The sequence below is a fragment of the Elephantulus edwardii genome, unplaced genomic scaffold (assembly GCF_000299155.1).
Source record: "Elephantulus edwardii isolate Elephantulus edwardi_28Jun2011 unplaced genomic scaffold, EleEdw1.0 scaffold00004, whole genome shotgun sequence".
Taxonomy (NCBI): domain Eukaryota; kingdom Metazoa; phylum Chordata; class Mammalia; order Macroscelidea; family Macroscelididae; genus Elephantulus; species Elephantulus edwardii.
The window spans coordinates 7,820,019-7,847,962 of record NW_006399754.1 but is presented as its reverse complement, the minus strand read 5'-3'; the positions used below and the strand labels follow the sequence as shown (position 1 = coordinate 7,847,962).

The window sequence follows — 27,944 nt, the reverse complement described above, 5'->3', positions numbered from 1 at the left end:
ATGGAAGAAGATTGCTCCTTGTTCCCCAGTAGAGCAGCTGGTGGATTCAAACCACCTGCCTTTGGATTGGTAGCACAACTCCTTATCACTAGTATAGGAACCAGAGGTTCCTATACGATCTATAGTTAAAAGAAATATAATATTACGAAAGCACACAGTGGTAGCTGAGTAGTAGTTTCCTTGCCTTTGATGCAGGAAACCCGGGTTCAGTTTTGAGCTAAGGCATCTCTCATACACAGACATGACTTGTCTGTCTGTGGAGGCTTGTGAGTTGCTGTGGTGGTGAACAAGTTTCCCTGGAGCTTCTACATTTGAAAGTATTCTAGGAAGAAAGGCCTGGCAGTCCCTAAAAATCAGCCTATGAGAACCTTACCAGTCAGTGTGGTTCAAGCTCCAGCTGACCCTGGGGAGGATGCAGGACCAGACAGTGTTTCGTTTCCCTGTGCCTGGGGTCCCCATGGGCCGGCGGCTGTCTCTATAGTAACTTTCTGCTAAAGAATAAAATGATACTAAAATCTGAGGGATTATCTGAGGTAGCCAGGCTTTGGAACTCGGTCGTGAGGGTTCAGTGTGGAAAATGAACTTGACGGAGTGAATCTTGCTTGTTTTGGCCAGAACCAGCCTTCTACTTCGGCGACGTGGCGTACTCCGTGGACGAAGGTGCCGGCTCCGTGGAGGTGCGTGTGTGGAGGGCGGGCACCGACCTGTCTCCGCTGTCCAGTGTCACAGTGCGGTCTCGGAAGACAGACCCACCCTCAGCAGAAGGTGAGCACTTCCCACAGCAGCCTTCTCACTCCCCTTGAGATTCCAGAGCATTCCATTCCAGAGCATTCCACGGGCTCCAACTGAACAGTACCCAAAGTCACTGAAGCCTGAAATCCCGCGTTCCTACTAAAGCAGTCTGGCTGAAAGAATTAAAAAAAAAAAATAAAATAATTAGTAAACCTAGACTCTACAGGTTTGTGGTGGTGGTGGTTGTGTGCTGTTGAGTTGGAACCTACTTATAACTGACCTTCCAGCAGGTTTTCACAGACTGTAAATTACATGTGAGGAGATTGCCCATCTTTCTCCAGCAAACCAGAGTATACGAAAGAAAGTTGTATCTTTTCCAATAGAGTTGGGGGGGGTGGGGATTGAGGAGGAGGAGAAGGAGTCAGTTAATTGCCCAGGAGGAGACTGCCCATCCATCTCCCGTGGAGCAGCTGGTGGATTCAAACTGCATACTTTGACACTGGCTACATAATTCCTTACCACTAAGCCTCCCTTCCTATAGATTTAGCAAACCTAAAAAAATAGTTTTATAAACTGACACTCTTTTTCTTTTTTTTAAATTTCTTTTTTATTTTCTTATTTTTGTGTGTGTGTACCATCGAATTGGATCTGACTGGTACAGGAGGAGGTTGACCCTCCTTCTCCAGTGAAGCATCTGGTGGATTTGAACCGCTTGACTTTGTAATTGCATCACAGCTTCTTGCCACTAGGCCACCAGAGCTCCATCTTTTCCTCTTTTTTTACAGTGAGGAATATGAGGCATAGTGATGCAGTGTTTAAAACACTTGGCCGTTAACCAGATGAAAACTACCACGAAAGCAAAAAGCAATCAGCTCCTGCTGAGCGTGCCAGACTCGGTGGAGACCCCGTGTGTGTCGGAGGGGAACTGTGCTCCAGCGGTCTGCAGAGGCTGAATTTATAGGAGCAGGACACCTTTCTTCCAAGCAGCTCTGGGTTGACTCACATCTTCAACTTTCCAATTAGCAGCTAAGTAGAAAAGCTGCTTCACAATGTGGCTCCATTTATTTATTACTGTGACCGACAAACCAAGCAAGCTGTCAAGACAAGTCTGACTCAGAGTGGCCCTAGAGAGCGTCTAAGAACAGACTATAGAAGCAAATTTCTGATCTTTATCTTATAGAGTAGCTGGTGGATTTGAACAACCGAACTTTTGGTTAGCAGCCAGGTACTTTAATCACTGCATCATCAAAGTTACATAGTATTCTAAACATACAAAAACCCAGGAAACTCTCTTGTTGGCCCATCACAGCCGCCTCCTAGCTGATTCTCCCCATATTTTCAATAGTTCAGTAAATTGCACAAGTGCAGATGGCCCTTCTTCCTTCTGAGGAGCTCTTGGTGGATTTGAACCACCGGAGAGGCAGCACCTTCTGATCAGCAGCCCATCTCCCTCTGGCCTGTGCCATCAGAGGTATGCTATATACTTGGCAGTATTGTTTGCCTTTGGATCGGAACTGACTCCTAACTGATCCTCCTGAGGGTTTTCAAAGGCAGGAAATTGCACGGTGGATATTGCCCAGGCTTCTCCCATGGAGCAGCTGGTGGAGCTGAACTGCAGAAACTGAACTTTTGAGATTGCAGCACAGCTTCTTACCATCAGGCCACCCAAGGGCCCTGTACTATGTGGGAAAATATATGTAAGGGCCACCAGATGGAGACGAAGATACATGTAGATGACTGGAAAATTACCTTCTATTGCCCATTTTTGCAAGAAATACTCCCTAAACTTAGCCAGTCTAGCATGCCTGACTTTGCTGGCATCACATGCGTGACTGGGGGAATGAAACTGTAGGCCCCAAGAACAGATCTAAGGGCATAGAATTATCTTGTACATCTGTGTCTCCAACTTAACTCCATTGTTTTAACCGAGTGCCCAGTTCAGGGTCCAAAATGTTCTTATATTTCATTGTACAAACTATGATAGTGGGTACAGTTTTAAATTGTATTCTAGAATCTACTTCTCAAAAAAAGTTCATCACGAAGTTCAGGGCAATCATAAAAGTAGACATCCCAGGGAGCTCTGGTGGCCTAGTGGCAAGAAGCTGCACTGCAATCCCAGAGGTACGTGGTTCAAATCCACCAGATGCTCTGCTGGAGAAGGAGGGACAATCTCCTGTACCAGTCAGATCTGATTTGATGATGCACACACAAAAAATAATAAAATTGTTTTTTAAAAAAGTAGACATCCTCTCCCTAAGTGGAGAATGATAGACATTCTCTCTGTTTACCACACCCAGGCACACAGACATGCATGTCTTACATCAATCTACATGCATACGTGTCTGTCGTACACATCACATGTCTGTCATACACACGTCACATGTCGTCCTACACACATCACATGACTTGAATCCAGTAAAGCAAATTAATCACGGCCATCGAGTGGGTGCCTGAGACTGTATCTCTACAGGAAGATGCTGCCCTTCTTTCTGGGTTTGAACTACTGACCTTCTGATTATCACCAAACACTATACATTAAGCCATCACAACTCCTTTTAAGGACTATGCTGTTTTAAATACTTCTTAGACTTTGTGGTTGTTGTTATTCAGTGCCACTGAGTCAAGCACAACTCACAGCAACCCATGAACAACAGATCTAAACGCTGTCCCATCCTGTGCCTTCCTCATCATCTCTGACACACTCAAGCCCATTGCTGCAGTCACTGTGTCAGTCCATTTCATCGAGGGTCTTCCTATCTTTTGCTGACCCTCCACCTTTCCAAGCATGATGTCCCTTTGCAGGGAATAACCTCTCCTAGAAACATGCCCAGAATATGTGAGATGAAGCTTCTCCCTCTTCTCCTCCAAGGAGCACTCTGTTGTACTTTCTCCAGAACATGTTTGTTCTGTGGCGGTCCAAAAGAACAAGCCCCTTGGATTTTACACAGGATTAATTCAGTGGGACAGTACAGTGTTTACAATAACAGTGGTTCTGTGAACGTTGTTGTTGTTAAGTGCCAGAGAATTGGTTCCTACTCTGACTGACCCCATGTACAACAGGGAAAAAAACCTACCCAATCCTGTGCTATCAGCTCAAGTCCATCATTAAAATTGCTATGTGAGTCCATCTCTTTGTTTTTCCTCTCCTTTACAGACCCTCTGCTCTTTAGAGGATAATGTCTTTCCCTAGAGACAGGCTACTCCTCATTGTGGTGGTGTTGTTGTTATTGTTATGCACTGTCAGGTTGCCTGCGACTCATAATGACCCTATATGTACAAGAGCCCTAAACCCTGCTCTATCCTGTGCCAACTTCACTGTCTCCAACACACCTACTCTTATTATGCCAACCACTGAATCGATGCATCTCATCAAGGGTCTTCCTCTCCTGTGCTGTACCTCCATACTCCCAAACATGATGTCCCTCTCCAAGGACTGGTTCCTCCTTGCAACATGTCCAAAGTATGTCAGATAAAGCTTCATAATCTTTATTTTCAAGGAGCACCCAGTTTTACCCTCTCCAGGATGAACCTCTTTGTTCTCCTAGCAGCCCAAGGTATATTCAATACTCTTCTCCAGCACCACCTCACAAAGGCATCAGTTCTTCTATCATCCCTAGTCACTGTCCAACTTTCTGATGCGTAGCACGTAATTGCAAAGACTATGGCCGGCTCCTCATAGTGTGCTCTAAATATGTAAGATGAGATCTCACCATCCTTCTCTCTAAGGTGCATTCTGGCTGCACTTCTTCCTAAACCTAGTTGTTTGTTCTTCTGGCCCAGAAGGGACCAGGATGCCCCTCCCACCAGGGAACTTCCCCTCGTCAGCTTGCCCACAGCAGAAGCGAGTGATACCCATGACACAGGTAGTGAACTAAGACTAAATTCGGTTTTATTCTAACTTCTCTAGGCAAAAATGCAGATAGCATGTCCAAGTATATATGTAGCCCATGGTTTGAAAATATTAAGCCAAAGACAATGCAAGTCTTTGAGAATAGAGGCTTTCTCTCTTCACCTGGCGTGAGTGGGGTGTGCAGGATGACCACTTATACCTGAAAGGTGTCACTTAAAACTGCAGCCAGATGGAGAATGAAATAGGACTGGCTGCAGTGTCTCTAGAAAAGCAGGATAGACATTATTAACCCAAGTTAAAAGTTATACATTATAAATGTTTCATTTATGGTTATCATATTTGATTGATAGGCTGATTATTTCAGACTTGATTCTTATTAATGCTGTCCTCTTCTTTTTCTTTTTTACCCCCTTGGGACTTGCATAATCCTGTAGTGTTAACATAAAGCTTCTGGTCCCCAGTAGAGGAAGGGGGTGGAGGGTGTCCCAATCTCACTTCTGACACCAAATGTCTAAGGAATGGAAAATGGGACATGGAGGCACAGGCGGCCCCACGGTGCCTCAAGAGCCACAACAGCAACAAGAGGTTCATTTAATCATTGCTGAACCACAGGCTGTAATCACAACTGTCATACCAAGAAGGGAGTTTACTAGGAAAATAAGTGGGAGAGGGAGAGAGGCAAAGAATATCACCCAGCGCAAATTCCAGGTTTAGTCTAACAGGCCCAAGGCACAATTTCCCAACTAGTTAAAGTCCTGGTTCAGTTCAGTAGCACAAATCCAAATCATCCCGCAAGGTTTGCCTCAGAATAATTATAAGTCAGCTTCTCCTTAATTATCCAGCAAGAACAGCAAAACCTGTAATTGTGTCTTTTATCTCAGGGCTCCTCTGATTACACCTTACCACAGTTTCTCCACAGCAATGCCGCAGTCTCTCCATCACCATCACCAGGGGTTTGCTCTCAACAGGGGGTTGCTCCAGTTCCCCTCAAGTCTTGCTTGTCACAAGCCTAGCTGACACAAATCTTGCTACTCAGTGTGGGAAGTATTCTGTCTCTTCTTTGAGTCCCACAGCTGTTGATAATTTCCAAGACTATGTGTCTGCAGTTAAGGTAGCTGGAGACAAGAGAGGGCTTAAGACAATGGCTAAAAAATCAGCTTTTAAGCTAACACCACACTTCCTCACAGCCAGCCTGAGGAATATCACTAGGAATAGGAAAGTTATTGGAATAAGGCTTCCCTAAATTTATTTGCTCCCTGTGTTTATATCTTCAGACTCAATGCCAGTTGTATGAAATATAATCATATGAATTCATTAGACTTTCCTAGAAAAGTCTAGAAATATCCAACCAGCCATGACACCATGTATTCGCTTGCATTACAAAGTTCTGGGCAGAAGTTAGGTCAATAAGTAGTTCAGCTGATAATTCTTTACTACACATTTCGGTTTACACCCCTTTCTCCCATTCTCAACTATTCTGACTCCTTGGATTTCTAATTTGTGTGAGCTCTTCATTTCCCATAGTCTACCTTACATTGGTTTTGGTTTTGCCTCATAAAGCCTTAAATGCCTTTTTCTCTCTTGTTGTGTGCCATCCTATTGGAACAAACTCCTACTTGAGGTTTTCAGAGGCAGTGAACTGCACAGGAGGAGATTACCCATCTTTCTTCTGCGGAGCAGCTGGTGGATTCAAACCACATGCCTTCGGGATGACTGTGCAGCTCCTTACTCAGCTACCAGAACTTGCTTCTTGTTATTATGTTCTGACTGTCAAGTGGAACCAACCCATAGCTGACCCTCCAGTGGATTTTTAGAGGCTGTAAATATGATGGGAGGAGACTGCCCATTTTTCCTCCGCAGAGCAGCTGGTGGATTCAAACTGTGTACCTTTGGCTTGGCAGCACAATTCCTTCAATAAGCCATCAGAGCTCCCTTAGCTATGTAGGTATAGATATTAGTCCTGGTTGCCTAATGGGTAAGGAGCTATACTTCAAAAGCAGACAGCTCAAATCTACCAGCTTCTCCACAGAGTAAAGATGAGCAAGTCTCCTCTTGTGTGATTTACAGCCTCTGAAAACTTGCTGTAGGATCAGCTATGAGTAGATTCCAACAATGAGAGAGATATTTATGTTTATAGATGTTGTTGTTTTTGTTAATTTCCATCAAATCATAGGCGACTCATAGCAACCCTATGAACAAAAGACCTGAACGCTTGTATAACTTTCATTATTTCTCCACGTTCATAGCATTTCTGGAGGGAAGCTGTTTCGGAAGTAGATGCCACTTCTGCTTCCAATCTTGTTTTAATCAGGACGCTCCACCAAACGCTGTGCACCGTGGGTGACCATTATCACTTTTGACACATCTGTGTCACAGTGTTCAGAATCACAGCAACCACAAGTTACCTCTGTACAGCAAATGGACAGACCAGTGCTCTGCCACTTAGAAGAATGTTTGACCAAAAACAATTAAAACCAGGCCTGAGGGCCGCAGATTAAAATCACCCACCTTTGGCTTGGTGGTATCACTTTCTGTCCGCTAGGCCAACTGAGCTCTCTCATTGTTGCTGTTGTTGTCAATAGTAGAGATTTTATTAACATTATAAAATATTTAAAGAATTCTTTATAAAATATGTATGTATGTCTAATCTATGTTATTAATTTAGTTACTAATTAAATTATTGTCTTTTATTGTCATAGCTGGATCAGACTATGTAGGAATCAGTCATAATTTGGACTTTGCACCAGGAGTCAACATGCAGACCGTTCGTGTGATCATTCTGGATGACTTGGGACAGCCAGTGCTGGAGGGGGTCGAGAAATTCGAACTGGTGCTGAGGATGCCTATGAACGCTGCCCTCGGGGAGCCTAGCAGAGTCACCGTGTCCATCCATGACTCTGTCTCCGACTGTAAGTGTCTGTTAACTCGACAGTGACAAGGACAAGGCCAAGCAATGGTCTATGTAAACGCAGAGTAAATACAGTCAGGGTTTGTTTGCCTCTCTCCCCCATTCATTTTAGTAGACTTAGACAATCTGAGAAGAAAATTTTCTGTTTCCTTCTTAAGTTGGAAAAGAGAGAGAGAGGGAGGAGATTGTCATTGGATAATTTAGCCTGTCCATATATTAGTCGTGTTTTTTTTCCTTCTTCACTTTTTCTTAAGTCACCCACCACAGGTGGCTGATTCCACATGGAGATTTCCAGCCCCTTGAATGCAAATGGCATTCTTCCACTGACCATCAGGAAGCCTTTCTCTTGTCTATGTGAACAGAGATACACCTGGACTTTCTCTAATGTGATATAGAACTGGATGGATGGATGGATGGATGGATGGATGGATGGATGGATGGATGGATGTGACCTGATGTCGTTTTGAGTCCAGAAGCTGCTGGACACCTGCAGGGCCATCATGTCACCACTGGGGGTTCTGCATGCCTCTCACTCCCAGCAGTTCTGGGAAACCTGATGGGTGGGCTCCATGAGTTCGCATCAAATTTCCAGCACTGAGAATATGAAATATAAATAAGGAACCCTGGTGGTGTGATGGTGTAGGGTTACGTGTTGGGCTGTTCCCTGAAAGTTTAACAGTTCAGATTCACCAGCTGCTCCACAGGAGAAACATGTGGCATTCTGCCTCATAAAGATTAGCAGCCTTTGGTTCACACCTGTTCTAGGGACACAGAGCTGGAGAAAATATCCATGGATTCACCAAAATCCCACTGCCATTGCATCACTTCTAACACCTAGCATCACAGCAACCCTATAGCAGACAGTAGAACTTAAACAAGCAGAAGGGATGTAAACTCTTTGTCTTCAGTGGATATTATTAGGTAATATCCTGCTCTGTCCTATCAGATCCATTTCCTTGAGTGTGTGTTCTTTTTAAGATTCTTGGTTTTATCCACATGTTGGCATTCACTACCTGTCCACACTCAGAGAGAGAGAGAGAGAGCGCATATATATGAAAAGCAAGTGCCGTTGACTTATGTAACCCATTGTGTGCCAGAGTAGAGGTGTGGTCTGCAGGATGTTCATGCTTGGTTGTTAAGATGTAAATCTCCAAGTTGTTTTCTTTTGAGGTGCCGCGGGGTAAATTTGAACCTTCAACCTTTTGGTTAACTGCTAAGTACATTAATTATTTGCACCACACAGGGAATCCACAAAATCAAACCACAAAAACCCTCAAACCTTTGAATCAGAACTGACTCATAGCTGACCCTCCAGAGGGTTTCCAAAGCTATACGTTGCACAGGAGAAGTTTCCCCAATTTTCTCTATCAGAGCTTCTGGTGGGCTCACAACTCCTGACTGCCACCAGACGTCCCTTTCACCAAAACAGGGAAGGTAGAACTGTAGAGCTGAGGAAATAAGACTCCTAAAATCTAGTGATTCTTTTCTAAATGTTGAAACAATGACCAGTGACCCAGAGAAAACAGTGACCCTTGTGTCATGTTACAGCTGCTCCGTTATTCTTTCCACAATATCACACACGTTCTGAAATATCATTTTTCTCAAGGAAACCTGTGTTCACTTGTTTTGGCAGTGCCCAGGATGCAGTTCAAGGAGCGAGTCTATACTGGCAGTGAAAATGATGGGCGAATTGTCGCTCTGATCCACAGGACAGGTGATGTCCAGTTCCAGTCCTCCGTGAGGTGCTACACGCGCCAGGGGTCAGCCCAAGTCATGATGGACTTTGAGGAGCGCCCCAACACTGACTCCTCCGTCATCACCTTCCAACCTGGTGGGTTTCAAGTGGTGAAACTTTGGGGGTAACACAAAGCTCCCTGACATAGTTTTTTTGTGCAATAAATAACAATGAGGTGAGATAGAGTGTAGAAGATGGGGATGGGCTTTATAGCAGCTTGTTGACCAGTTTCCTGTGTGTGAACATACTATCTACTGAAAAGCCAATGAATAGGCAGATGCCACCAAGCCAATGCTGACTCATGGAGACCTGTGGACAGTGTAGGGAAGCACCACTCAGTCCTGGATCCTCCTGTCTTCATGATGGCCAGCATGATGTGGTATAAAGCTGTACCAGTCCCTCTCAGCAAGGATCCCCCTCCTCAAGCCATTGATTGCCGCTACTGATCTGCCCAAAGTTAATGAAGTGAATAATGTAGTGTTGTTGTCGTAAGGTTGCCACTGACTAATTTTCAGGAGCAGATCACCCAGCCTTTCTTCCTACTCAATCTCTATGTGGAAGTTCCACTGAAACTTGTCCACTGAGAGTCACCCTGCTGGCATCTAAAATGCTAAGCATTGCTCACACTAGCCCAGGAGTAGAGTTGGCATCACAGGATGACACTCTAGCAAAACATTTCATTTCTGAATTTTTTTTTTCAGTTTTTATTAAACATTGTAAAATAGTGGCTCCACTGACTGTTAACTCGTTACACCATGCTGAACTTTTGTTGTTGTTGTTGTTGTTGTTAGGTGCCGTCGAGTCGTAGATGACTCATAGAGACCCTAGGAATGAAAGGCCTGAGCACTGTTCATACATAGAGTTTCCAGAGGCAAGTGATTTCGGAAGTGGATGCCACTCCTGCTTCCAAGCTTGTTTTACTCTGGGAGCTCCACCAAACTCTGTCCACTATGGGTAACCATTATCACATTTGACACATCAGTGTCACAGTGTTTAGCATTACAGCAACCATGAGTTACCTCTATACAGCAATGCACAGACCAGTGTCATACCACCTAGAAGAATGTTTGACAGGAAAAACAATTTAAAGCAGGCCTGAGGGCTGCAGATTAAAATCTCCCACGTTGGGCTTGGTAGCATAACTTTCTGTCCACTAGGCCAATGTAGCCCTCTCTATGCTGAACTAGTTCTCGGTTTTTCAAGTAGAGATCATAATCCTTCAGCTGTGAGGTGACTTATACACCAGGCAAAGATGTGTGCCAAAAGCTCTGTTGTCATTAAAACTATCACAGAATCAAAGTCAAGTCTGTGTCTTCTTATTAAGCTTATTGGGATAGAGGTTCATTAACAAGAGCAAGATAACACACAGAGTCAGAATTATACTGATAATTAGCTGATTAGCAAGAACATGTATCCTTGGAGATAGAGACTGACATACAGAAAGAGACTTCAGTCAAAATGAAGATACAAATCTATATACCCTTAGGTATCTCCAGAGTCACCATTCTCGATAGCCGCAGATGTGTATTTGTGGATGATGGGATGTCACTGTTTTCTCCATGATCGTCCAGGTGAGACCGAAAAGCCTTGTGTCCTTGAGCTGATGGACGATGCCTTCTACGAGGAGGCCGAGGAGCTCCGCCTGGTCCTTGGCACCCCACGAAGCAACTCTCCCTTCGGAGCTGCGATTGGGGAACAGAATGAAACTCTGATTAGGATTCAAGACGATGCTGACAGTAAGAAGTCATTCCTTATGCTTAACTCAGATGGGACCTGAAATCCATCTGGGTGTTCATGTTTAAAGGGGCTTAGGAAACAAACACCTCTGTCTATGAGACTTTAAAGCAATTGAGGAAAAGGGAAAATAAATGGGAAGTAATGTATCAGAATGAGAGCAAAGAGCATTTACATTGAAGGATATGACTTACATCCAGGACTGAATCTCAAACATTTTTATATCTCCTTCTCTCCCCACCCCCAAAGTCACAAGATTTCCTCCTATCCCTCCACCCTATGTTAGTGGTCCGCTCTTGGAAAATGTGGGCATGTGGGGCAGCCCTCTGGAGGCTGGTCATTTCCCACAGAAGGACTACTCATGCTTGGTTTTCTCTAACATACTCACCTTCAAGAGTAATGAGTGAGCATTGAAACAGATGAGGGAGAAAACTGTTTAAAAGGGATATGTGATTAGGTATTATTTGCATGACAAAAGTCCAGAATAAGAGCTGCATAGAAAGGGGGGAGGGGGGAGATTGTATAACAATGAAAGAATTTTTTTTTTCTTTTCAAAGAGTAAAGCAAACTGGGTGGGAAGAGGGCAGGGAAGAAAATGTGCAACAATGAATGAATGGAAATCCAAGTTCTTTATAATCTTTCATTAAAATCTCAGTTTTAAAAGAAGAGTAGTGAGTGAGGAAGCAGAAAAAACCAACAGGGAAATACTAATACAGCTTCTTCTGCACGGCAGGAAATATTAGACATGGGGGCAGAGGGAACAGGAAGCATCCTTCTGAATGAGAATTTCATGTGTCCTTGTTTTCTACAATTTTAGAAACTGTTATTAAATTTGGAGAAACCAAATTTAGTGTCCGTGAGCCCCAGGAACCAGGACAATCCGTGGTTATAAAAATTCCAGTGGTTCGCCAAGGAGACACCTCGAAGGTCTCCGTCGTGAGAGTCCACACCAAGGACGGCTCAGCTACCTCTGGAGAAGACTATCACCCTGTGTCGGAAGGTATGGGGCCCACAGTCTGTGTCCAGGTGGATCATACCAACTCTGTGTGTTAGTTCTCTTGCCCCTTGAGAAAAAGGACAGTGTCATACTAAAATAAATGAGGGCATACCCCTTTAATCTCCATCAGAAAAACAAATGGCTTTCTCAGATTTCCATTTTTTAAGACTTGGGGAAATTTTAAGTTAACAGATATGATGAAATCTCCTTCTGTGTGATTTACAGTCAGTGGAAGGTCAGTTCTGACTCCTTAGCAATGAATTTTTAATGTGTACTACAACATAGCTTTCTAGATGCTTCTTTGTTTTGAGAATAATTTTCAGCAAGTTTTATCTTTTTTTTAATTTTTTTAAAAATTTTTTTTTTTTTTTTTATTTTTGTGTGAGTGTACCGTCAAATCAGATCTGACTGGTACAGGAGGAGATTGTCCCTCCTTCCCCAGCAGAGCATCTGGTGGATTTGAACCGTGCGCCTCTGGGATTGTAGTTGCAGCTCCTTGCCACTAGGCCACCAGAGCTCCCCTTTATCTTTTTTATAGTAGTCAGATACTACATTCAAGTTTTGATAAAAATTTCCGATAAGTGGCAGCCAGGATGGGCATTTTAGTGTTAGACACCAACAGTCTGAAATTTCCCTTTTGGGCCAAGTCAGTTCCAACTCATCAGGTTTTAAGGTTGTACATCTTTTTTTTTTTTTTAATAATTTTCTTTTATACTGGTTTGCTTACAAAGTTTGTATACATTGTTTTTCACACCAGATCTTGCCCATTTCCTTCACCCACTCCTCCCTCTACCTATCAAGTTGTGCAACTTTATGACTACACCCCTGCCCATCTTCACCCCTCTGCTTCACCCCCACTTTGGATCCTCCTACACCTTCTACAATCATTGTCTTACACATTATTTGTCCTTATGGGACTGAGTTAGTTCACTTAGCATAATGCTCTCCAGTTCCTCTCAAGATGTATAGTGATTTTCGAAATCATTGCTCCTGAGTGCTGTGTAGTATTCCATCATGTGAATGTACCACAATTTCTCAATCCATTTGATTGTGGTTGGACATTTGGGCTGTTTCCATGTTCTTGTGATAGTGAATAATGCTACTATGAACATTGGTGTACTAATCTCCATTTGTGTCTCAGTTCTAATTTTCTCAGGCCATGGTATTGCAAGATGGGTCTTTTCCCAGACAGTAGGTTTTCTTTTCACTCTGCTGGAAAATGTTTTTGATGTGACAGGGGTTTAGTCTTTAGATGAGCCCATTCTTCAATGTTACCCTCTCCTGGTTGTATATTTCTGGCTGTATTGAAAGGAGAGGAATGCTAATCTTTGTCCTGTGGAGTAACTAGTGGATTTGAACCACCAGCCTTTTTGTCAGCAGTCCAGAACACCATAGATCATGAGTTTTCTAGGGCTTGTGTTGTTGACGTCACCTCCAGCTTTTGGCACAGTGGTTGAAGAAACTCTACCAACAAGTGTGTTATGAGAAGAGAATCATTTAAATAAAATTAAAATATTTTTCATTTCCTAGACATTTCACTTTTAAACAACAGGTGCTATAAGAATGTGAAAGCTTGCAGGACTTGGGTAAGAGAATGGAATGTAGTAGCCCATTCCAGCCAGATTTTGTTGCCGTTTCTGGGGTCCTTTTTGGTTGTGTGTTACTGTTTCTTGTCCCCCTACAAAAGCAGGTGGTCCTTGAACCTTAGACTAAGGGTAAGGGTGGAACCCAGCTCGAGGGCATGGATTTAAAATCCTTGATGAGGGAATGGGTCTGCGGGCTAGCCAGGGGCTCTGGGGACTTGGAAATATCCCTCCACTCTGGAAGTCAGCTGGCTGGCTGGCGTCATCTCAATGGCAGTTTCATCTGGATGGTGGTCAGGCAAGGGAAGTTTCTGGGTCCTTTTTTGTTGCAAGTTACTGTTCCTTGTCCTCCTTCAAAAGCAGGTGGTCCTTGAACCTTAGACTAAGGATAAGGGTAGAGTCCGGCTTAAGGGGGTAGATTTAAAATCCTATAGGGCCCTCCAGTCCAAATGTATTAATTTTAATAGAATATTCTTTAAAAGACACAGCAATATCATTTGTCTATTTGCTGTGCTGAACAACTTGGAGTTGCTGTAATGCTACACACTGTTCCACAGTCATGTTAAATACCATAATGGTTACCCATTATGTGCAATGGTTGGATGAGCTTCCAGACTGATTCATGTTGGGAAGCAGGAGTGGCATCCACTTCCTAAACTAGATGCCTCTGGAAACTCTACAAACTCTCTTATAAATGTACAGAAAATATGTTAACCATAGAAAAAACATTCAGGTCTTTTGTGTAAAATTTACTTTGAGTCATATTTGACTTGATAACACTTAACCAGTGCTAAATGAGACTAGTTATATTATATCTCAGTGGTGGTTTCATCTATCAACATAACTAGTTCTGTTATATCTGGAGGAACACTGTTCCACTTCGCACATCACTCTTTGTCAATGTGCTATATGAGGTAACCTGGGATTGCTGTGATGCTGAACCTTGTGCCATGGGGATATCAAATACCAGAATGGTTTCCCATGGTGGATAGTGTTTGGTGTTTGCCAGTTGTAAAACAGGTTCCTAAACCGCACTCCTCTGGAAACGCTATGAACTTAGAGAAACAAAGATAGCTGTGCAAAGGCATTAGGTCTTTTATTCATAGAGTCACTATGAGTCTATCTCGACTTGACAGCAATCAATAACAACAACAGAAAGATACATAAAAATTCAAAGTCCCGCATCTTTGACTAGATTACTTAGATTTTCATGTGATAGAAATTGTATTTTAACCTAGTGGTGGTGGTGGTGTTGTGTGTCGTGAGTTGTACATGACTCATAGTGACCCTACGAACAAAAGACCCGAACACTTGTATAACTTTAGTCATTTCTCCATGTTCATAGAGTTTTCAGAGGCAAGCCATTTCGGAAGTGGATGCCACTCCTGCCTAGTAGCAAGCCAAAAATAAGCAAGTTGCTTACATCCTCTAGTCTGGAGAAAGGGAACTCAGGTGGCTCAGTGGTAAGGAGCTGCACTGCAATCCTGAAGACCTGCAGTTCAAATCCTTTACCTGCTCTGCAGGAGAAGAATGGACAATCTCCTCTCATGGGATTAACTACCTCTGGAAACCCATTGGAGGGTCAGTTATGGGTCAGTTCTGACTCTACGGTACACACCACCAACAACAGTCTATACAGAGGGAGCCCTGGTGGCTGAGTGGCAAGGAACTGTGCTTCCAACCCAAAGGCAAGGAGCTCAAATTCACCAGGTGCGCTGTGGGAGAAAGACAGCCCATCTCCTGGCTTGCGGTTTACTGCCTCTGACTCTGAAAACTCACCAGAGGATCAGCTATGACTCAGTTCTGACTCACTGGCCCACAACAGATCTATAGACAGCTGCAGTGGGAGCTGATAGACCACACCTCTCAGGCAGCAGTTAGAACCCACCAGAGAAAGGTGGGCTGCCTGATCCCAGGTGATTAACAGCCTTGGACACCTGATGGAGCTTAGCTATGAGTCAATTCTGACTGACTCCATGTCATTGAATGTGAGTATTTGAGTTTGAGGAGCAGAGGAATTCTAAGCTCTCAGCTGTTGTTGTTGTTGTCGTTATTGATTGCCGTGGAGTCAAAGTTGGCTCATAGTGACTCTATGGACAGAAGACCTAATGACTTTCCATAGCTATCGTTGTTTCTCCAAGTTCATAGAGTTTCCAGAAGCATGTGGTTTAGGAAGTGGATGTCACTCCTGCTTCCCAACAAGCTCTCTCAGGGTTTCAGAAATCTGGTAATTACCAGCTGCAGAGAGCATGCTAAAGTCCATGTACATCAGAGAGCATGTATTTATTTTAAAAGTAGGTCTGGCTCTCTAACTCAATTTTTCTTGGGGGGGGAAGTGCTTTTTTATAATTGATAATTAAAAATAGAAGAAAAAATAAAATTAACTGGGAATACATTTTTTTTTGCCAGATTTTAAAGGATTTATGGTTTAGATTGATAATTAAATTGCAAACTCATCAGAAAGTAGTAGCTATTATATTCTCTATACAGAACCATTATGAATTAGATGCATTTTATCCCCTCTCTTGAACCAACTTCTCAAAAAGCAGGGTGAAGCCTGCAAACTTTTTTTATCCAAGTTTAGAAGTATAGCCAGCTATTTACTGTAAATACAGTAAAATAAATTCTTTTTTATTGGAGTAATAAACTTTAAATAAATAATTTTAAATAAAAGAAGGATTTTTATAACCGGGTTTAATTTCCATTATAATGAATCAATTCTTTTCTACTGTGAAAAAGCATTGCTTACATTTATAGAACTTTTCCATATTTTCAAAAAAATAGTCTTTTAAAAATCTGATGGGATATTAGAAACTCTTTTTTAATCTATCTTAAATAAGGAAGCCCCAGTGGCATAGTGTGTACTGTATTTCACATTGTGGTTAACCGCCCCAAAATCTTGTACTATAGAAGAATGTAAGGAATTTTTGCCATTTAACTCTGTGATTTTACATTTGCAGAAATTGTGTTTAGAGAAGGAGATACCCAGCATATGGTTGAAATTGAAATAATCGCTGATGGAGTGAGAGAGATGAGAGAAGCCTTCACCGTTCACCTAAAACCTGATGAAAATATGATAGCTGAGACACAGGTAAGTACTAAAATATGCCAATAAATTCATGGCCAGCATTTTACCACAGACAATTCATGTAAAATAAACTGACAGGCCTTACAGCGATGAGATGCCCTTTACACCTTCTCAATTTTGTTCTGGCTAGGTCATGATAAAGAAATTCTTCTCTTCTTTGAAAATTCATGATTGCAATAGCTCAAAGACCATAGTCACTGCATTGCAATCCCAGAGGTGCCTGGTTCTAATCCACCAGATGCTCTGCTGGAGAAAGAGTGACAGTCTCCTCCTGTATCAGTAAGATCTAATTTGACAGTACACACACACACACACACAAAAAAATAATTAAAAAAAATTTTTTTTTAAAAAAGACCATAGCCACAGGGTAATATCCCACCTACATTTCCTATTTCAATTAGTAATCCAGTCAATTCAATTGTGATCCAAATACTTTTTCAGCCAATCTTTGTTGTAACTGTCCTGGGCTTAGCTGTCCTGCCTTGGTACCATAAGTTATGATTCAGGGATATGGTCCCACGATAGGGCGTCATATGGAACCAGTGACATGAACCCACACACAGGGACACTGGATGTGTTTTTCATTGGAATGAGGCACTGTGTTTGATGGGCATCCTTAGAGTTTTCCTGAACAATAAAAAGTACCCAAAGTATAATGTTTCAGCACTGATCATTCTCTCTTCCTTCCAGGTAACCAAAGCCATCGTGTACATAGAGGAGATGAACAGCATGGCGGACGTCACCTTTCCTTCTGTCCCACAAATCGTGTCCTTACTTCTGTATGATGACACCTCCAGATCTAAAGACAGTGCTGGCCCCACATCCGGCTACCCTGTGGTCTGCGTCTCAGTGAGTACAAAATGAGCAAAAGTGAGGGAAATAGGGAAATCGTTTCATTTAAAATTATTAACAGGTCCAAATTCAGATCTGTTGTTGATAAGGTTGCTGTGAATCGCAGTTGAGTCAATGGTCATAACCACAGCATCACACCTCTAGAGAAATTGCTTACGTGTGCCCTCCATAGTGCAATGAATGGACCTATCAGGTCTCCACCCTAGTCCTCATAAAGCCCGACAAGCTATGAAAAAAAGGCACACAACTGGTGAAAAAAAAAATACAGATGAACATTCTTCTAAAAAATAAATAAAATAAACCACACTGCAATCTCAAAGGCCTGCAGTTCTAACCCCCCAGCTGCTGTGCGGGAGGAGGATGGGCAATCTCCTCCTGTAAATTATCTGCCTCTAAAAACCCGCTAGAGGGTCAGCTATGAGTCAGTTCTGACTCGACAGTACACAGTAACTACAGAGAATGAAGGCCACGAGAGCTCCCTTCAGGAATGAGAAGGGAATACAAGTTAGATAAGTGGATAAAGGGAAGGCAATATACAATACGGAGTAGATGAACAGTAATTCATGAAATTGACTCATTACAATGTCTAATGTTATGAAACAAGGCTTATGAAATTGAAAATTTAAAACCAATATAAGATAAAGGGTTGTAAAACTTTAGCAAATATAGGATTGTTTTATGAAGAAACAAAAATGGGAAGATATATGTTTATACTTTATACTTTAAAAATCAAAATACAACCTGAAGCAAAGCAGGCTTCCCCTTTTCTTCCTTTGTCCAAGAGACGTTTATCAAATGCTGTGTGTAAACAATCCCAAGGTCAAACCACTAAGACAAACATAAATCAGGGATGGGCTCTGATATTAAGAAACCTGAAAAATAAGGGGAAAAAATTATACAGAAGTCGGGCTTCTAGGAAGGAAATGTGATCGTTTTAGTGAGGCTTTATGAATCAGAGCTAGACCTGCAGCTTAGTGATGAACAAAGCTTTGTGTCAAGTGATATTCCAGCAACAGAAGAGAACACCAGAGAGCTCTGGTGGCCTAGAGCCAAAGGCACCCAGTTCAAATCCACCAGCTGCTCTGTAAGAGAAAGATGAGTAGTCTTCTTCTATGCTACTTATTGCCTGTGGAAATTCACTGGAGGGTCAGTGTGGGTCTGATTCAACCCAATGGTACATAATAACAAAGCCTGTTGTGTTGTGGTGGGTTTTTTTTAATCAGTAATGCAGAAGTAATAGTTTGATGCCAAATTACAGAGATCCTTAAATGTTGAATTATTAAAAGTCTTAAACTTCTTTTGTTGGGCAGAACGAAAGTATCAGTAGTTCTTACCCAGAAAAAATGTTGGCACAGTTAGAGAGTTATGTTAGAAGATTCACATGGCAATATTTTGTCAGTGAACTACAAGAAAAGGCCCTGAGTTAGACAGGAAGTTGGAAGGGACCATTATAAGAGTCACTGGCAAGAATAAGCAACCATGATCACTGACCCATTGGAATGGGGAGGGGAGTGGTGAGGTCAGAGAGAAAAGGAGGAGGCAACACCGGAATGGCTCAACAATTCTGAGCCGTCAAGAGGTGATAGTAGTAAAAATGGTACCCCTGTTTGTTAGGCTGAATCCATCCAATAAGCTGCTTGAAATGCAAGATTGGCTTTCATCAAAGATAAGGCATATGAAGGTAGACACTTAGAAGTTTCTCTGATACTTTGTGGAAATGAAAACAGAGTACAAGTGACCTCTAATAGAAGGAAGTGAAGGGGAATAATCCCCACATCACTGTGTGCTGTGATCCTGAGTCCTTTGTTCCCATAGGCTTGCAACCCCAAATATTCCGACTACGACAAGACAAGTTCTATCTGTGTGAGTGAGAACATCAACGACACGCTGACCCAGTACCGGTGGCTGACCAGCGCCCCCACGGGCCCTGATGGTGTGACCAGCCCCATGAGAGAAGTGGACTTCGACACCTTTGTGACATCATCCAAAATGATCACCTTGGACTCGATCTACTTCCAGCCTGGCTCCAGGGTGCAGTGCGCGGCTCGGGCCGTGAATGCCAACGGGGACGCGGGCCTGGAGCTCATGAGTCCCGTTGTCACCATTGGCACAGAGGATGGTAACGTATTGCTGTTTACGCATGAAGATGAAATAGTCAAAGCACTAGAAAATGACCGAGCATTATAAATGGATGTCCTCCAATTGCCCCATATATTTTGAAACTCTAAAAAAAATCTTATTTTTTAAGCTTATAATATGTCATGGAAAATATGCCCTATTTATCTGTGGAGATTTATCTCTTCTTTTTAGTGGCCAATAGTATTCTATTCTAATGTCACACTATAATATTTTTTCATGAGCATTTTATTGATGTCTACTTAAAATTATTTCTGGTATTTTGCTTTATTAACAGTGCTGCAACAAATGCATGTCTTTGAATATACTCCTTTGTGCAGATGTGTGATAAAGGGTTAACACTGTAGAAGAATTGCTAAATTGATGGAAATGTGTGTTTAAAATTGAAATATACATTGAAAAGTTGTCCTTCAAAAAAAAATGTTCTTTTGTAGAATTAAGTCCCATGGAGTAAATGCAACACCTAGGTTAGGGTTGGAATCTTCTCAGAAGTCGACTGCCAGGCCTTTCCTGTGAGCTCCTTCTAGGTGTCTGTAGTGATCACAGGGTGGTCCTCAGCCTCGTGTATGGGAGACCCCTTCTCCTCAATAGTCTTGATTAACAGAACTGATGGCACATAAACAATAATAGTGCCTGTTTGAAAACTATTGTGTAAGTGCTTCCTGTCGTTTTACCGTAAGCGTGCTCATTTCTGTTAAGGTCTGTGCCAGCCCCGCGTGCCAGGGACAGTGGGGGCAGAGCCGTTCTCCGCTAAGCTGCGTTACACGGGCCCTGAGGACCTGCACTACACGAACCTCATCAAGCTCACCGTCACGATGCCGCACATAGATGGTAGGTGAGCTAGGTAAGCGGTCCAGGGCGCGTCTGGACTCCCCATCGCCTTGTGCTCCATAGTCTAAATAACCTGTTGTTATTGTCAGGTGGGTTCCGGCTCTCAGTGAGCCTGTATAGAGCAAGATGAAACAGCCCTGCTCACCATCTGCTGTGCTTCAACTCTTTGTCAAAGCCACTGGTCAGTCCATCTCATTGAGGGTCTTCCTCTCCTTTGCTGACCGTCTGTCTTTCCCAGCATGATGTCCTTTTCTGAGGACTGGCCCTCCTGATAACATGGCCTAAAGTACATGGAATGAAATGTCACCAGCCTTGCCTCTGGGGAGCACCTTGGTTGCACTTCTATCAAAACCGATTTTTTGTTCTTTTGACAGTCCATGAGATATTCTGTTCTCTTTGCCAACGCTGTAAGACAAAGGCATCAATTATCCACTGCTCTTTCTTATTCTGTGCCGAGCTGTCACTTACACTCAGTAATCGAGCGTGATAAATGTTCATTTTTTTTCAATGGGTTCTTCACGTCCTCCTCCTCCCTCTCCACTCTGACATTGTAAAATAATAAAGAGAGTTGCAGTCAAGTTACCTTTGATTCATGGTGACCCTTTGTGTGTCAGAGTGGACCTGTGCTCCCTAAGGCTTTCGGTGACCGACTTCTTGGAAGTAGTTTGTCAAGTCTTTCTTCAGCAGCACCCTTGGGTGGGCTTAAAGTGCAAACCTTTTAGCTCACGGGAAATTAAGCTTTCTATACAGTCAGAGAGCTACTCTGGTGGTGTAGACCATTATGTATTGGGCTGCAAACCTAAAGGTTACCAGTTCAAATCCACCAGCTTTTCCAAGGGAGAAAGTTGGGCAGGTTCCTCCTGTAAAAATGTGTTGCCTCAGAAGGTCTGAGGATGATACCTAAAAGTCAAAGTTGGCTCAGCAGCAGTGGGTAAGTATAAAATGAAATAAACATATTAGTTACCCAGACACTATGAATCGTAACTTGGACTAAAATACTAACTTCTATAAAGGAGCAGCACTAATGTGTCTTTAAAGCTCGTGGTCTTAGACTTTCGGTAAAACATTTTGGTATCTGAAATCTTACCATCAATGTATATTTGCTCTTTGGTAAGTTCTGGAGGATATTTTGGTACAGTTTTACAAGTCTAAGTACTATTAGAGTTAATATTTAATACAATCATTAGGACACGTCCTGGGTTTGCAAGCTGTCATCATGTTCTGTGTTCATGTTGCTCTGACAAGGAAGCTGCCCAGAGGACCTGAGTCAGTAAATGTACCTACACGCTATGAGCATTTCCCCATGTGCAGAAAACATCTTCAAGTTCTCTGCCATTCAGATCACATTATACTTGAATTGGCAATGTCAAGGCTAATGTTTAGTGTATGATATTTTATGTGGTGGAGGGAGAGGAAGGATTACCATACAAGGAATTGTCTTCTGAGAGGTGAAGAATTTGTAAAGCATCCCAAACAATAGTAAGAGTGGCTCTCATACCCTGTAGGCATGCTGCCGGTCATCTCCACTCGGGAGCTCTCCAACTTCGAGCTGACCCTCAGTCCAGATGGCACAAGAGTTGGGAACCACAAGTGTTCCAACCTCCTGGATTATACGGAAGTGAAGACTCGCCATGGCTTCTTGACTGATGCCACAAGGAATCCAGAAGTCCTGGGAGAGACGTATCCTTATCAGTACAGCCCAACTCTCCGTGGTTCCAGCACCCTCCGCTTCTACCGAAACCTGAACCTCGAGGCCTGTTTGTGGGAGTTTGTCAGCTACTATGACATGTCTGAACTCCTCACTGACTGTGGAGGGACCATCGGAACGGACGGGCAGGTAAGAGCCTCTTCCTCTGAGCTTGGCTCTCCTCTATCTCAGTTCATTTTGTTCTCTTCCATAGATTTGAACGAAACTAGATTTACTATTTTGGTGATCTCTTATTGTTGTTGTGTACCATGGAATCCAAACTGACTCATAACTGACCCTCCAGTGGATTTTCAAAGGCAGAAAATCACATAAGAGGAGATTACACATCCTTTTGCCTCAAAGCAGCTGGTGGATTTGAACCACATGCCTTTGGTAATGTAGGTTGCAAATTAATTGGACTCCAGTGAGATGATTCGGCATAGGCGGTGGGGAAGTGCTATCTATCCTTGAATTGAAAGGACATTGAATAGTTAACGGCTTTAACCTTCAAATCTGTATTAGAATCTATGGGTCTTGTCTAAATTATGGTCTGAGTTCACCCTAGAGAAGGTTTTTCTCTTATCTGCTGCATGTTTCTAACATTTTTATATCTGACCTAGACTGGTCCCTAACTAAAAACTAAGCACTTTCCCTATCTATGCTAAATTCTGTCCTATTTTATCTGCCTACATCACCAATGAAGCCAGATCATTTTGAATGCAGATCCTACTGTCTATTGTAAGAAGCCCTCAGGTCCAGTCAGCTAAAGTGACTATACACTGCTGGTTTTTGCTTTTTTTTCCTTTTTTTAAAGTTTTTTAATTAATTTTAATGAAAGTTTACAGAGACTTAGGATTTCTAGTCATTCATTGTTGCACTTTTCTCCCTACCTACTTCCTCCCTCCCAGTTCACTCCTTGCCTTGAAAAGAAAAAGAAAAGCTCTTTCATTGTTATATAATCCCTCCCCCCAAGTCCACTCCACTGTGCATCCTTCACTCTGGACGTCTGTAATGACAAGAATACCCATTCATATATTCCTTTCAAACAGTTCTCTCTCTCATCGGTTTCAATATGCATGATTCCTCCCTTCCTTTTCTGTCTTCCTTCAACCCTGATGTCAGTCTCGTTTTACAACAGTTGCCCTATGCAGTATTTGTCCTTTTGTGACTGAGATATTTCACTCAGCATAATGTCCTCCAGGGACATCCATTTTGCATAATATTGCATGGGTTCCTTATTTTTCAATGCTGCATAGTATTCTATTGTGTGAATATACCAGAGCTTCTCTATCCATTCATTTGTTGAAGGGCCCTTGGGTTGTTTCCAGCTCTTTGCTATTGCGAACAAAGCCGCAATAAACATAGGTGTGCATATATCTGCTTGGTGGCAGTTACGGTTTATTTAGGGTCAATTTCCAGAAGTGGAATTGCTGGGTCAAATGATATTTCTATTTACAACTTTTTGAGAAAGTGCCATACAGCCTTCCATAGTGGTTGTACCATTTTACACTCCCATCAACAGTGAATGAGGGTTCGAGTTTCTCCACAACCTCACCAGCATTTGCTGTTTGCTGGGCTTTGCTTTTATTTTTCTCCTTCTCTTTCCATTTTTAAAATTAAGACCTGTTTCCCCTTCTGTAATCACTGCTTGCTGTGTTTCTGCAGTTCAACAGCCAATAGGTCTAGACCATTATATGAAAATTGGCATCTATAAATTTCAGTTAGGTTTCTCCTGCTTGTAAAGGCTCATTGTTGCTATTGTTGTTTACCATCAAGTCAGAACCAACCCATAACTGACCCTCCAGAGGGTTTTCAGAGTCAGTAAGTCACAGAGGAAGAGATTGCCCATCTTTCTCCTGCAGAGCATCTGGTGGATTCAAACCACATACCTTTGAGTTGGCAGTGCAATTCCTTACCACTAAGCCACCACATTTCCCTCACAAAGGCTACATTACATGTTGTTGTCGATTGCCATAGAGTCGATCACAACTCATAGCAACCCTATGAACAAAAGGCCTGAAGCCTTTCTATAACTATTGACATCTATCAAAACTCATAGAGTTTCCAGAGGCATGTTGTTTAAGAAGTGGATGCCACTCCGGCTTACAATTATGTTACATAGAACTTAGAATAAGAGATGAGACAATATGGAATTATCACACCATCTGTAATGAACTAACTTGTTTTCCCCTCTAAATAAGTGAGTTGTTTGTTGTTGTTACATACTGTCCAGTCAAACTTACTCATAACTGACCCTCAGCAGGTTTTAAGAAGCAGTAAATTATGTGGGAGCAAATTGCTAATCTTTCTCCAGAAGAGCCATTGGTGGACTTTAACCACCAGCCATGGGATTGGCTGTAAAACGCCTTATCATTAAACTGTGGCTTATACCTGTTTCTGGGTTGTTAAAAAGAAATCTAATAGCATAACTTGGATGATCAGCATCATAAAGATGACCAAGTTCAGTGCAAACCATTGATGGTTCAGTTTCTTATTTTAAAAATCCTAAAAGCTTCAGTAGAAACAAAATCATAATATATTCTAACATGTCATTTATTTTTTTTTAAGGTGACACTCGGAAACAGCCATTTCCTTTTCCCTCCTGTCTTCCTTGAACTTAAATTATTCCTTCTCCCAACTTTAGATATTCTGTTTTACACACACTTATATAGAAAAAAATGGAAATTAAAGTAGAAGAAACCTAACTTTTTGGGATATTTCCCTAAGTTTTGATATCTAAGAAAGAAGGGGGGAAAGATATCAAATGGCAACACTTACAGAAACAATAATAGTAAAAAAATAACATTGTTGGAGGCACACCCCAATAACTTGAAATTTGCAGTAGGATGTCAAGAGATCTCAGGTCAGATCATAGGCTGCTCGCTCACAGCACCATGGGAGCCAAGATGAATCCTCAAAATCTACAAATCAGATATCATACTGCTGAGTCATAGCACAGGAGCCAAAGGTCAGATGTTGGGTATAGCTCAGTGAGAAGGAATTTTGCCAGAACATCCACATGTTTCAGATGCAGGCTGCACCACCCAAGAAACTCCCTCACATCAAATCATAAAATAAAGGATAATTACATAATACTGAGAATCATGGCCTAGCTGTGTTGACACATACCATTAACGATCACAGTCCACCCCTTGTTAGCTTGGAACCTGTGCACGTCTCCTTAAACTCTGTATGAGATCTAAATAAACACACTTGTACCTATTATGATACAACTAAAGCGCACAGCTGAAAACATTAGCCATGTTGGCATCTTCTAGTCTGTAATTATTAAAATATGAGAATGAGCTTTGGGGGCATGAGAAAGATGGGTGGTCTTCTCTGGTGCAACCTCTTGCCTCTGAAAACCCACTGGAGGGTCAGCTGTGAGTTGGTTTCAACTCAACAGTATATAACAATAACAAAATATGAAGGGGAGAAAATAAATTATGCCTGTTTTCCATTACCGTTGATGCAACTGCTATTCATACCAACCCTACAGAACACGGTAGAACTGAACAAGACTGAAAATCTCTACAGAAGCAAATTCCCCCATCTTTCTCTTGTAGAGCAGTTGTGGGGTTAAGACCTCTAGCTTTGTGGTGAGCTGTCATAACTGCTGCACCACCAGGACTCCCATTCACGTGTAAGAAAACAAGGAAGAAATACACATAACTAGTACAGTCCTGTTTCTACAGTGAAGCGTTGTGTGCAGAGCTAAATTCCTATCCATGTAAAATGCTGGTAAGAGTTTCTCTGTTGTAGGTGCTGAATCTCGTGCAGTCCTATGTGACCCTCCGGGTTCCGCTGTACGTCTCCTACGTGTTCCATTCTCCTGTGGGCATTGGCGGCTGGCAGCATTTTGATCTGAAGTCAGAGCTCCGTTTGACATTTGTGTATGACACTGCCATCTTGTGGAATGATGGGATCGGCAGCCCACCAGAAGCTGAGCTCCAAGGTGGGTCACTAAGATTTGGAAAACTGCTCTTTTCATCACCTGGTTTATTTACAGAGGGTCCCAGGTTATAATGTCTGACTTATCTTCAACTCATAGTTACCAGCCAAGCCCTGTAAAGCTTATAATATTAAAAATATGAACTACAGTCTGTAGATCCTAATAGCAAATGGGCACTGCTTTAAAAACATTATCATATTAAAGATGTTTCAGTGTTTCTTTTATATTTCTACACACTAATTATTCAAATATGTGTGTCAGCCACTAAAAACAAGAGGGAGGAAATTGAGACTTTTTATGAACTTCTACAGTCTGATATTGAGCTTGTAGTCAAGATGTATTGGTGGTTGGAGAGGAGTGCTGAATAGCCTGTGGACTGTCAAAAGAACAAACAAGTCTGTCTTAGAAGAAATGCAACCAGGGTGCTTCTTGGAGGCAAAGATGGTGAACCTTTATCCACATGCGTTGAGCATGTTGTCAAAAGGGCCTAGTCATGGGAAAAAGACTTCATACTGGGAAAGGTTAGGGGTCAGAGAAAGAGAAGACCCCCTCAGAGTGACATTGGCTGTAACAAAGGATGGAGTGTAAGGACAGACAAGAATAAGGCAAGAGTCAGATCTTTTCACAGGTTCTCCATGAGTCATAGTTGACAGCACATAAGAAAAATGCAAAAGTTAGAGGAAAAGAAGATTGCTGATTTTGAAGCTCCTTCTCATATACGTTGGACATGTTGCCCGGAGGGACCAGTAATTGGAAAAGGACATCATACTGGAAAAAAGGACATCATACTTAGAAAGATGAAGGGATAGCACAGGAGTAGAGGACCCTGGATGAGATGGATTGACACAGTAATTGGGGTAGTGAGGGCAGGTGTATTAGAGACGGTGAGATTGGCTCAGGACAGGACAGGCCTCAGAGCTGTTGTTCATCGGGTCACTATGAGTTACAGACAACTCAGTGGTACTTAACAACAAGTTGGAAAATATAGTGTTGGTACCAGAAATGAGACCAGAAATCATGCGGTTATGTTTTGTATTATCAATAACGTCTTATTCATTCCAAATACCTTTTTAAAAACAAATGCAGGGGAAAAAAGAAAGAAAGAAAAGAAAAAAAAACAAATGCAGAGACTTGTACACATGAACCTCACCTGCTGGGATGCATAAGAATGTTATTGACTAAATCTGTGGGAAAAGACAATGGAAAAGCTCAGTCTCATCAGTTAGATCAAGGCAAGGGGTCAAATGTAGAGTAGACTAGACAATCAATTGTTCCTCTGTAAGTGGAAATTGCAGCTGAAGAAAATGAAAACAAGTTCCGTAGAGCCAATATGTGACCTTCAGTTGATCCTACCAGAAATTAAAAACCTTCTTAAGAACAGATTTGATGCACTGAACACCAGTAACCAAAGACCAACAAGTCGTGAAAGAATATCATCTATGAGGAGAACAAAAGGTCATTGTAAAAGACAGGGAAGAAAGACTTAAATGGATGTCAGAAGCAACTCTGAAATTTGCTCTACAATGTAGCAAAGCTACTCAAGTGAAAGGAAGACATGATGACATCTCTAAGAGAACTAATCAGAAGATTCCAGAGAACAGCTTGAGGTGATAAAGTATTAATAACAGGATATGCAAAGACTTGAAGTTCTTAAACAAAAAGAGAAGATGCTCGGCGTTTCACAAACTGAAAAGCTCAAGTTGCAAGTCCACTCCAATTGATGATAATTCTCCATCCAGTTTCTGAGGCTCTGAATCTTTTTTTTAAACTTTATTCTTTTTGTGTGCGTGTACCGTCAAATCAGATCTGACTGGTACAGGAGGAGATTGTCCCTCCTTCCCCGGCAGAGCATCTGGTGG

General features: G+C 42.2%; 1 protein-coding gene across 1 annotated transcript in view; it reads left to right on the top strand.

Annotated features, from left to right (window-relative positions):
* FREM2 (FRAS1 related extracellular matrix protein 2) overlaps positions 1–27,944 on the top strand; it is a 215,332-nt gene that overhangs the window by 172,120 nt on the left and 15,268 nt on the right. The window contains exons 7-17 of the mRNA XM_006879614.1: positions 616–765; positions 7,282–7,491; positions 9,124–9,321; positions 10,797–10,961; positions 11,777–11,959; positions 16,500–16,630; positions 17,318–17,476; positions 19,295–19,598; positions 20,315–20,446; positions 21,952–22,283; positions 25,896–26,088. Of these exons, the coding sequence (XP_006879676.1) occupies positions 616–765; positions 7,282–7,491; positions 9,124–9,321; positions 10,797–10,961; positions 11,777–11,959; positions 16,500–16,630; positions 17,318–17,476; positions 19,295–19,598; positions 20,315–20,446; positions 21,952–22,283; positions 25,896–26,088 (2,157 nt within the window). The remainder of the gene's footprint in view (positions 1–615; positions 766–7,281; positions 7,492–9,123; positions 9,322–10,796; positions 10,962–11,776; positions 11,960–16,499; positions 16,631–17,317; positions 17,477–19,294; positions 19,599–20,314; positions 20,447–21,951; positions 22,284–25,895; positions 26,089–27,944) is intronic.